General features: G+C 35.0%; 1 protein-coding gene across 4 annotated transcripts in view; it reads right to left on the minus strand.

Annotated features, from left to right (window-relative positions):
• Positions 1-12405, minus strand: part of SGTB (small glutamine rich tetratricopeptide repeat containing beta) — a 75434-nt gene that overhangs the window by 31677 nt on the left and 31352 nt on the right. For all 4 annotated transcript variants that reach the window (XM_023495780.2, XM_031965648.1, XM_031965638.1 and 1 more), the window contains exon 5: positions 4456-4555. In XM_023495780.2, coding sequence (XP_023351548.1) covers positions 4456-4555 — 100 coding nt within the window. The remainder of the gene's footprint in view (positions 1-4455; positions 4556-12405) is intronic.

The raw sequence follows: 12405 nt of genomic DNA on the forward strand, positions 1-12405 counted from the left end.
ATACCTAAGCACAAACCATAGATAGAAGAGTAAGCATCAAAGGCTAAGAAGGGAATAGGAGACTATATTTGTAGCTCCTCAGTGGGAAGCCAAAATCCTGACATCTGAATTGAATAACAATGTGATCAGCTGTCTGCATGCACTGTCTGCTTATCAGGGCAGAACTAATGAAATTTCAGCATAATAATGCATTCAGTGTTATCGTATCTTGGTGAGCACTTCTAATAGCTTTAGCTTGTTAGATGGAATGCACAAAAATGGTTTCCAAGTGTTCCATGTTTATAGCAAATAGGGCAGAAAAAACACTCAAGTGGTGCCTAAAATCCTTGTCAATTAATTTCTCAACTAAAATATGAAGTACATCAGGGATTTAGAGAATATCCTTAACAAACTACTTGTTCTGACCACTAAACAAATCTTTCAATTGGTTTTCAAGAAAGATATAGGCATCTTTGACTGAATGGCATCAAGCATTATGTAGACAACTGTAGGATTCCCCTCAAATAAGCATTAATCAAACAGCTCCAATTCCTGAATAATACCACAATAATTGATGGTGAAAGGTAGGGCTGATCCAAAATACAAAGCCCCAATTATCTCCTACGTGTTTGTATGCCAGACACAAAGGCTTATGGGATAGAGAAGACTATGAGCAAACTGATTAAATATGCCTGAATTTGTGATATGTTAAACTAAGACTTCTTAGCCCAGACTCTAAAGAATCTGTGAATAGGGAGGGAGGGAGGAGGAAAGAGGAGAAAGGGAGGAGGGAGGGAAAGAAGGGAGAGAAAGGAGGAAGAGAGAAGGGAGGGAAGGGAGGGAGGAGGAAGGGAACAAAAGAGGAAAAGAAGAAGGGAAGAAGAAGTAAGAGAGGGAGGGAAGAAGACAGACTTGGGAGCTGCAAAGCCCTCCAAGTGTAATGGCCCACTAGAGTCATTCAGCCTGCAATCATTCACCTAAATGGTACCTGACAGCAACTCAAATGATTAAAAACTAACTATATTTCCAGAGACAGGAAGACTGTAGTCCAGGACATCTATTTTGGAATTTTCAGCTGAGGATAAGCTAAAAAAGAAAGACCATCAACCTAGATACAAGAGTAAACCACCTTGCAATGTCATAAGAATCTATCCTTTTAATGCTACATCAACTCATAATGTTGTAGAAACATGAATGATACTTTTTAAATGCCATGTGAACATGTGTGTAATACATAAGCACTATATATGTAAATATATGTATATATCTACAAATATGATTCTCATGACACTTCATAGGGTAAGTGTTTTAATAAATGCATCTGGGATTAAAAGGTGAGTCTGTGATTATTCTTTTGAAATTAGAAGCCTAAATAAGAGTCAGTAGACTGAGACACTGAAGACACAGTAATGGCATTCTCTTCCTTAATATACTACTCAAAGATTTCTTTTTTTGTTTGTTTGTTTATTTCTGCTATTCCATTTGCTTATCTGTAATGGATGGTATCTGCTTATTGAGTCTCACTACCTTAGATGCCTGTTTAAGCCCTACCCAACTACTCTCTTTAGCTTAATTTACAAAATCTAATCACTCCAGTCCAAGATGGTTTCATTGTTTTCTTACAATTTTTTAAAATTTAGGAACTGTTATTCATTCATCCATCTATCAAGTACTGAGTTTCTACTATGTACATGGCAACCAGAGGGTTGAAGCAGTGGGTCAGTCTGGAACCAGGAGGATATGAGTTCAAGTCCAGACTCAGAAACTTACTAGCTATGTAACTCTCAGCAAATCATTTGACCCTCACTGTCTCTAGAAACTAGATGATAGATAGGTATTTAAACAGACAGACAAATGGACAGACGGAGGAATTGTCAGACAGACAGATGGATGGATGGATAAATAATAAATGCATGAAGAGGATTGCAGTTAAAATTTGTATTTCACAAAGAAACCCTTGCCCACAAGTTAGCTAGAGGAAAAAAACAAAAACAAAATCAGGATTTTACAAAAGATAGAAAGCTCTCTTGGAAACCAGTAAAATATGGATTCAAGTCCTACCTGAAATACATACTGGCTGGGTAACTCTAATCAAATCATTTCACCCCTTAATATTCAACTGACTTTTAAGCCACAAAAACGTGCTGACTTAGATTGGTAGAGAGAATTCATCAAGGAGTTCCCTATGGCAATGAAATCACAGATCTAATTCCTTTCCCTATATCACTCTCTCACAATATCTTAAGACACACATCTAGATCAGAGAATAGATAAAAGAGAGTATATCTTGGTCTTTTTAAGCAGAAAGGAAGCTCTTTGAGAGCAGGGGCTTTGCCTTAATGTTTTCCACAAATATAATCATTTTTGAATAAATATTTATTGAGTTTTGATGAACTGGGAGGCCCTGTACTGTATACAGAAGAGTAGAAGAAATGCTCTCTGGATTCTAAGAATCTTTCTTAGATTCTAAAAGCTTTCAAATTGAGGAAATAAACAAGTCAACAAATAATTATAATATATAGCTATATAGATTTCACAGACAAACCAGTATCTATAACTAAGAACCAACATGATAAAGTAAATGGAGGGATGGCTTTGGAAGCCCATATTGTTAATGTTGTTCAGTCATTTCAGTTATGTTCAAGTCTTCATGACTTTGGGGTTTTCTTGGCAAAGATACTGGAGTAGTTTGCCATTTCCTTCTCCAGCTCCTTTTACAGTTGAGGAAACTGAGGCAAACAAAATGAAGTGACGTGCTCTGGGTCACATAGCTGGTAAGTATTTGAGGACAGATTTGAACCAAGGAAGATGAGTCTTCCTGAGTTCAGACCCAATCCTCTATCTTCTGCATCACCTCACTGCCCTGGAATCACATATAAAATACAAATAAAAGATGTGTCACTAAGGGCAAGTCTTTTAACCTCTTAGTGGCCAGCTTGGTGGCATAGTGGAAAAAATACTGGACCTGGAATCAGGAAGACTCATTTTCCTTGTTTAAATCTGACCTCAAACATTTACTAGTTTTATTATTTTGAGTTGTATTATTGTTTGCCTTAGTTTCCTCATCTGTAAAATGGCAAACCACTCCAATAACTCTGCCAAGAAAACTCCAATTGGGGTCATAAAGACTCAGACACAAATGAAATCATTGAACACAATTTCTACAGGAACTCTCAAAACTTTTATTTATAGACTTGGTGCTGATCTGTATTAAAAAAAAGACTTTTAGTCCCAGAAGTTCCCCACACTGAGGAAATCATAGATCTGATCTAAAACAAACAATTAAAAACCAGTGCTATATATAGACAAGGCTTATATAATTAGTCCTCTACATATTGAGAAGAGAAAAGTTCATTTTTATCTAAGTTATTCAGCAAAAGCTTCACATTTCAGGTCCAATCTTGGTCCAAGTTGGATCTTGAAGGGCAGAGAGGATTTTGACCAATGAAGATAAGGGGAAATCTGTTTATTGGTTGGTTCCTATTCTTTTAAGAATCCCACAAAGTAAAAGGGAAAACAGGCTTATTGTGAAAAAGTATGACATATAAGAAATATTTCTGATTATGAATAAGACCATAAAAAGAAAGCTCAAAAGAAATATTCATATCTGCTCATTTGAGCCTCTAAATGATAGTAGCCAGCTGGCTGAGAAAGAAACGTCATGGGGGAGCTGGCAGGGCAACCGTCTATCGAGATATTTATAGACATTTGAGCTATGAGACTCTCACCTAAAAGACTGGAAGCTATCCTTGAGCTTTATTCAATATTGGTTTAAACATAAGAATAAAATATTCTAATTACTGTAAATTAAACACTCTTCTACTGGACTCCTTTGGGGAAAGGCACTATTTTAAATGCAAAAGTACTATTATTATAGATTTCAGATTTAATGAGAGCCGAGTGAATGTCAAGCATGGAAAGATTCTTGGCTATACTTAACACTGCACTGCCAGACATATAACAGTCCTGAATTCCTAATCTCATTATAAATAATGGGCTTATCTGGGCTGGCTGACCTCTTTTAAATTTTCAAATAGGGGCCATAATCTATTCATAATTAAAACTATTTCTTACTTCTTTAATATTGAGATTTGGGCTATTCCAAAGGGGCAGGATTTCCTGTATTGGGTATTATCTGATCCCAGGAATGGCATAGCATATTTTAAGATATAAATTACACAATTTATATCTTATAAAATTCCACAGGTCAAACTAAGAAATGGAGACAGAGATTTTTGGACCTAAACACAGGAAATGGAACCTAGAGCCTTTAAAGCACAGTTTAGAAAAGTATTAGCCATCCTAGACTACTGATTGTTTTCTTCACCTGCAACCCAAGGGCTCATCTTTGTTAGACAAGGTCAAGAAGTTTAGGAGATTTAAAAAGTTTCTGATTCATAGGTCAATTTTCTCTCCCATAGTTTTATGTCCAAAAGTTTAAAGTTTTAAACTAGTTCCAATAAAATGCTTCTTTACCTGTTGCAATAATAAACTGCATTATTTGGGTCCAGTTCTATGGCCTGTGTATAGCAGTCCACTGCAGCACCATAGTTTTCTTCCTTCATGTGGTTATTACCTAAAAAAGACAGTAACAGTGTCATAAAATTGATACAAAATGCAGGAAGGAAATAATTCATTGTCTGAAAGATTCATATTGAACCTCCTACCCATAGTGACTCAAAGGCACAATTCAATCTTTCTAGAGATAATTGTGATGAACAGCAACAAGGATTTAGATGGTCCTTTAATGTTAATCTCTTTTGATCCTCACAACAATACTGAAAGTTGTTATGCTAGTATTGTTCCCATTTTACAGATGAGGAAACCAAGGCTGAAAGGAGTCAAGTTTCTTTCCCAGTGTCACTCAACTAGGAAGTATCTGAGGTATGAATCAAATTCAGATCTTCCTCTTCTCATTTCTAAAGCATTTAAAGAATGGGTCTTTATACTTTTTTCTTATCAGGGATCTCTTTGACAATCTGATGAAACCTGTGAAATTTTTCTCAGAATAATGTTAAATAATTTAAAGAAATGCAAAATTTCAGTTATGGGTTAGTGAAAATGATTTTTTTTTCCAATCATGTTTTATAGATGCCCAGGAAATCCTAGTTTATAAATCCCAAGTATTATAAAATGCTTTACTCATACCAATAAGATAAGTATTTCCTCATTTTATAAATAAGGAGGCAGAAATTCTGAGAAGTCAGAAAAAGGGTCAAAGTCAGATTCTGAATCCAGGAATCCCTCCTTCAAGTTCAATACTCTTTTTGCCACACTATATATTTTTTCTTTCCTTTCCTTCTTCTTCTTTTTTTTTTTTTTACAAGGCAATTGGGTTAATTGACTTGCCCGGTGTCACACAGCTAGGAAGTATTAAGTGTCTGAGGCTAGATTTGAACTCAGGTCCTCCTGACTCCAGGGCTAGAACTCTATATACTGTGCCATCTAGCTGTCCCTATTACATATCTTTTCACATAATGTCATGTTTATAAATACACTAAGTTTTATCGAGGACTTTCCAAAAGAACGTTTATCTTTAGCAATATCACTATCTATAAGGCATCTTCACATGTTATTTAAATTTTTTTTTTCTTCATATAGACTATTATATTTGATCTTGACACAACCCTGTTATCTTGGTAGGGTAGGTATTATTATTTCTGTTTTACAAAGGGTGAAACCAAATCTCAGAAAGGCTAATTGAGCTTCCCAGAGTCACACAGGACATTGAAGTGACATAGCTAGGAATAAAACCTAGGCTTTCAGCTGTCCAATCTGTACTTTTGCTATTAAAATGCTACTGAAAAAGTAGCAACATATTCATTTGAATTGAATTTTTAACAAATCTACATCTTTATCTATACAAGATAGAATTCTTTAATTTTAAGCATAATCCAAGGAGAAATTATTTAAAAAACAGGGCTAGTTACAGGCAAAATTTGGGATGCCTCCTTTTCTTTCAGCCTTCTTCCACTTCTACTCCCAACTGCCAACTATTTCTTATGAATCCCCAGCTCTAGCTTTTTCCAGGACATACTCATGTTCTGCATCAAGTCCTTTTAAAATATTTTCCTTCCTTCAAAAACTTCCTCCCTTTTTTGTGTTAGTTCTTATTTTCTCTTTCTCTGCTAAGTAATATGATCAACTATTTCAGAATATTTTTTGCAAGAATACTGAAGTTTTAACATACTACTCTTGACAATAAAATGCCTTGCAATAAGAGATAAAGGACAAATGATGGATTTATTATGGCAGTGTATAGTTGGGATATTTTTAAGGGCTAAAGTATATCATTCATTGGCACTTTTTAAACCAAACAATCAAGCAAATGCAATGACATTAATTTAAATGAGTTGACAAATGACTAAGGTAGCTAGCACAATGGATAAAATGAGTATCCCTATTAGCAGAGAAATGTGTCCCACATAATTTAAGAAAACCAACAGAAGGAAACCCAAACTTCTACCATATATAATTTAGGGAGGTATGTTTCTTGGGAACAGGAAGAATATGAATGGGAAAGAAAAAGGACAGAAGACTTTCACTACAAAATTTTCTTTAATTCATTTAATTCATAAATCTCTCCTAATAAGTCTAACTGTTTACTTATATATCATCTCTCTAGAGTTCAGAGAAGGTACAATATCTTACAGACATGCTCTTTAATACAACAGTAAGTAAGGAACAAATAAACATTATCTATGTTTGAAATTATATTGGACAGATGAAAAGATTTAAGTCACACCCAAAAAACTGATTTATAATCAACCCCTTAGGAACACATCCAAGTTATAATGTAATGAACATTTGTCCTTAGGTTATCTAGCAGGACAAAATAATAAGAATTTTCCCTAAGCTCACCCAAGTTCTTCTGAGAAAGAAAGATTATCTTACATGTTATATAAATGTCAAAATAAGGAGTTGACTAAAGATCCTGATTATAGACAAATAAGTTAAAAATATGTATTCTGAGATAAGAACATATGCAATAATCTGCTTGGATGATCTTCCCCTCCCCCCAACACACATGGCATAATCCATTTAAAACAAAACAGAGCAAAACAAAAGTCTATGAAGATGCCAGCTTACTTTTCTCACAACATGGGAAATATAGGAAAAAGACAAATGTGGTGAGTTAATTCAAGATTTGCTGCTCTTTGTATCAGAACAGAACCCCCCTACATGGAGTCTGCCCAGTGCAAAAACTGAGGTTTTATAGGGAATATATAGACATTTCAGAAAAGCAAATAATAAAACCTCCAAATGGCAGATGGATTTGGAGTTAAAGTCAATTAGTCAATGAGCACTATTTAATGATTTATTATGTGCTAAAGCCTGGGCATACAAAAAAAGGGCAAAAATATAATCCTTGTCCTCAATGAGTTCTAATGAAAGAACCAAAATATAAATTGCTATATATGTACAAGACAAACACACTTTTAGAGGGCATGATTTGAATGCTGAGTCTGCCATTTACTACCTCATAGCATCATGGTAAAATTGCTTCATATTGAAATCCTTACAAAGTGTTAACTCATTAGAGTTGATAGAGACAATAATTATCTAATTTAGCATGGTTCAGTATGATTGATCTGATCCTACAAGGAGATGTTATGGGCAAGAAGTTGAAACAAGATACTAAGTGGAATTGAGGAGACAATGTTAGCATTGATTTAATCCTACAACAAATAATGGTTTCCCAGTGATATAATGATTGGTGTGTACTCGGTGTACAGCATATAAGCAAGAAGCTCTCAGGGCCAAAGAGCACTCTGGGAGATACAGAAGCCCACTCTCAGAGGCGGAGACAGATTCATTCCATCTTCCACCTTTGTGCTGGCTGGAGGCTGAAGAAAGTAGAGGCAAAGGACAAGCCACAAGAGCTTGGAACCAAGCAGAGAGATAGGACTCTAAGAAAGCTAACCAGGCCCAAGGAAAGAGATAAGAAATAAACGTTTGGATTTTATCAGCTGGCTGTATTTGGAGTGATTATTACTCTGAACTGAAACTAAGGTTGCTTCCAAAAAACCTCCCCAAGAAACCTGCTCTCCCAGAAAAAACCATCATATATTATACAAAAGAAGAAAACACCACAGCTTCACTTCTCAATTTCCTTATTTGTAGAAAGTGTTGAACTGGATGTCACCAAAAGTCCCCTCTACATTAACATTTATAATCCTGTGATCATCTATATGCCATCCTAACAGACACTATAGAAAGAAAAAGGCAATATGGAATATGATTCATTATTCAGGCCATGTCATTTGCAACCAAAATTTGCTCCAAATATCACATAATCAAATATAAAATCAATGAACCAACTTTGAAACATGACCAGGCTTGCATTTAATGTTTCAAAATGCTATTACTGTATTTTAGGGATGGGTTTGATTGATCATGTCAATCTAACTAATTAAATGTTCTCCAATTATCATTCCAACTTATTTGATTTCAATTTGAATTTTTTTTAATGGTGAAAATTCAAACTAGCAATAATTTCTTGCGTCCTGTTCAACTCTCATTTCATGGTTTCATTAAAGCACCCAACCCATTTGGGGCCTTCTTTAAGATCTTTTAACATTCCACAAGGACCTGTGCAGGACTTGGGCTCTCTCTTCATATGCTCTCTCTTCCTTTTTCTACTGGCTCAGATACTTTCCCTATCTTCCTTTTTATTCCCTCCCTCCCCATCCCCTACATCATTCAGACTAAGTCTTACACCAATTTACCATTAGCAATGTACATAGCTAACACTGTCTTTTGATTTTGCTTCCCTACATGGCAGAATTCCATTATTTGCCATCATAATATATCACCAAAAAAATACTGGTGTTAAAAGATTGGTTTGTGTGACAGGGGAAGCTTGGGATTATTAAAGTCTTTGAAAGCCAAGTCAGCCTGATTTTCTCTATCTATTAAATTCATGGACACAGATCATTGTACAACTATAGGACTATTCTAAGATACATTCACTGACAGACAATCAAACATGAGTTGTGTACTCACCTTCATAGCACAATCTAGAAAAAAAATTATTCTTTACTCATTAAGTTTTGCCTGTAAGGAACTTTTGAATAGTAGTGGACCTTGCTTAAGAATTCTGTAGTATTTGAGACTTGATGCAATTAAGACAATATGAAGGCCCCATATCATAGGTTTTCATTCTTTCATTTAGACTCTACTATTCAACATTCTCCATGAAAGCAGTAAAAATTCTTGGTAAGCATATATCTCCCTGTTTTATGCCTTGCTTGATAATACACTCATGGTGTCCTGAACAAAGTACCTCAGGGATTATCTGACTTTTGCTTTATCAAATCACTTTTTAAAAAATGAAATAATAGAAATCAAACTTTTGGAGCAACAGAGTCAGCAAAATGTCAAGATGAGACATTTTTCTGGCCTGAAGAAACTTAAGAGGTCAGCAGGAGAAGTCTGTACATCAGGGTAGAGGTCTGGTATAAGTCTGTCCAGAGTCAACACACTCTGAAGCCACAGCAACAGTAGCCACAGCAACAGCAACAGTGACTGCAGCAGCAGCAGCTTCAGATGTTCTCAGTCCAGAGATGGCAAATCAGTCAGATAAATGATCAGAAATAAATTACAGGAGAACCTTTGTTGACACTAGCTACAGCAGGTGCTGACTGACAGCAACATTACTCATATGTAGTTCTGGATCATAGCTTCAGCCACGTAGAAGAGCACAGGTGATCAGTCACAAGGGGGAAGGAGCCCTCATTACATTTCCAAGACAAAGAAGAGCTAAAGCCCACACAGCCTTTCATTGGTAAAGACCTAAGCACAGACTGGGAGTGCAGTGACCATACCTCTCCTAGTACACCACCCTGGAAAAACCAAAAACCAGAACCAGCTCTGAAAATAACAGCACAAAAAAACCTAAAGCTTGTATCAGTACTTCCCCATTCTCAGGTAAGCAGAGTCCAGAGTCCAGTTTTAAAATAAAGTTCAAAGAAAAGAAATTGGCTGGAAAATAAGCAAAAACAATAACAACAACAAAAAAAAGAATTTGATCATAAAAAGCTACAATGGTGGCAGGAAAGACCAAGACACAAACTCAAATGATGACATCAATATAAAAACATCTAAACCAAAGCCTCAAAGAAAAATGCTAGTTGAATCCAAGTCTGACAAAAATTACTGAAAGAGATAAGAGTGATAGAGGAAAAATTGAGAAAAGAAATAAGTGATGCAAAAAAAAATTATGAAAAGAAAATTAAAACCTAGGTAAAAGCAGCACACACACACACACACACACACACACACACACACACAAATACTGAAGAAAATAACACCTTAAAAAACAGACTTGATTTTATGGTAAAAGAGATACAAAAATTCATAAGGAAAAAAAAAACTCCTTTAAAAAACAGAATTGCCCAAATGGAAAAAAAGATACAAAATCTCACTGAAGAAAACAATTCCTTAAAAATTAGAATTGGACAAGCAGAAGCTAAGGACTCCATGATTCATGAAATATCAAGAAACTATAAGACAAAAAAAAAAAAATAGAATGAAAAACAGAAGAAAATGTAAAATTTTTTCATTAGAAAAAAACTTGGAAAATAAATTGAGGAGAAATAATTTAAGAAATAATGAACTACCTGAAAGCCATGGTCAAAGAAAGACCCTAAACATCATATTTAAAGAAATTATCAAGAAAAACTGCTCTGTCTTCAGATCCACTAATTTAATCCACTAATGACCTCCTGAAAGAATTCCCAATATTAAAACTCTCATGAATATTCTTGAGCTCTAAGATCAAAGAAAAAATATATTTCAAGCAGCCAGAAGGAAGCAAATCAAATATCATGTAGTCAAAGTCAGAATATAGGCAGCTAGGTGGCATAGTGGATAGAGTGCAGAACCCGGAGTCAGGAAGCTATCTTCTTGAGTTAACTGGCCTCACTTACTAGCAGGTGATCTCACATGAGTCACTTAAATCCAATTATCTCCATTTCTTCATCTCTAAAATGAACTGAAGAAGGAAACTGCAAACCACTCCATTGTCCTTGACAAGAAAACCCCGAACGGGGTCAGATGACTTCTTCAGAAACACTACCACCATCAGACCCACACAAGATTTGACGGCCCCATATCAAAGAAGTGGCAAATTTGGAATATGATATTCCAGAATGCAAAAGAGTTAGTTTTACAATCAAAAATCACCTACCCAGAAAAAACTGAGTGTAATCCTTCAGAGGAAAAAATGGATATTTAATGAAATAAAGAATTTCCAAACATTCCTGATGAAAAAACAGAGCTGACTAGAAAATGTGGCATTCAAACAAAAGACTCAAGAGAAACATAAGAAAGGAAACCAGAAAGAGTAATCATAAGGGACTCAGTAAAGTTAAATTGTTGACATTCCTGTATGGGAAGATAATACACTTAACTCCTAAAAAACATTATCAAAGTAAAAGGCATTTTACATAGAAGGAATGGGTATGAGTCAATAATGTTAAAAATGATTTCCAAAAACTGAAGCAGTGAGAAAGAGGGATGTATTGGGAGAAGATGGAAGAGAAAGACAAAATGGAGAAATTTTTCTTATATAAAAGAAGCATGGAAATAAGAGCTTTTATAGTGGAGAGGAAAATGGAAAATGAACAATGTTTGAACCTTACTCTCACTGGAACTGGTTCAAAGTGGGAAGAATATATATACACATTCAGCTGTGTATAGAAATATAACTTACCCAAAAGAAAAAAGGAGGGGGGAGGTGGAGATAAGAGAAAGGGGGAAAGGAGATGATAATAAGAAGGGTGGATTAAAGGAGGCACTAGTTAAAAACAAAATAGACTTTTCAGGAGGGGGGGAAAGGGAAGAGAGAAGGGAGAATGGAGAGAATGGGGGAAGAAGAGAGATAGAGAGGCAGAGAAACACAGAGACACAGAGAGAGAGAGTGAATTAGAAACCAGAATCCAAGAATATGCTGTTTATAAGAGACATACCTGAAATAGAAAGAAACACAGAGTTAAAATAAAGGACTGGTACAGAATTTATTATGCTTCAACTGAAACAAAAAAGGCAGGGATATCAATCATGATCTCGGACAAAATAAAGCCAAAAAAAAAAAAAAAAAAAAAAGAAAGCGAGAGAGACCTAATTAAAAGAGATAATCAGGGAAACTGCATTTTGCTAAACAGTACCATAAATAATGAAATAATATATTTTTTTTAATTCCAGAAAGTTTCCCAGGTAAATATACCATTTCTCAAATATATACTAAGTATAGAAATTAATCAAATTTATAAAAACAAGAGCCATTCCCCAGTTGATAGTCAAAGGATGTGATCAGTTTTCAGAAGAAATCAAAAATATTCACAATCACATAAAAATGTTTCAAATCATTCTTGATTTTAATAAATTGAAATTAAAACAACTCTGAGGTATCACTTCACATTT

The sequence above is a fragment of the Sarcophilus harrisii genome, chromosome 1 (genome assembly GCF_902635505.1).
Source record: "Sarcophilus harrisii chromosome 1, mSarHar1.11, whole genome shotgun sequence".
In the NCBI taxonomy this organism is placed as follows: Eukaryota; Metazoa; Chordata; class Mammalia; order Dasyuromorphia; family Dasyuridae; genus Sarcophilus; species Sarcophilus harrisii.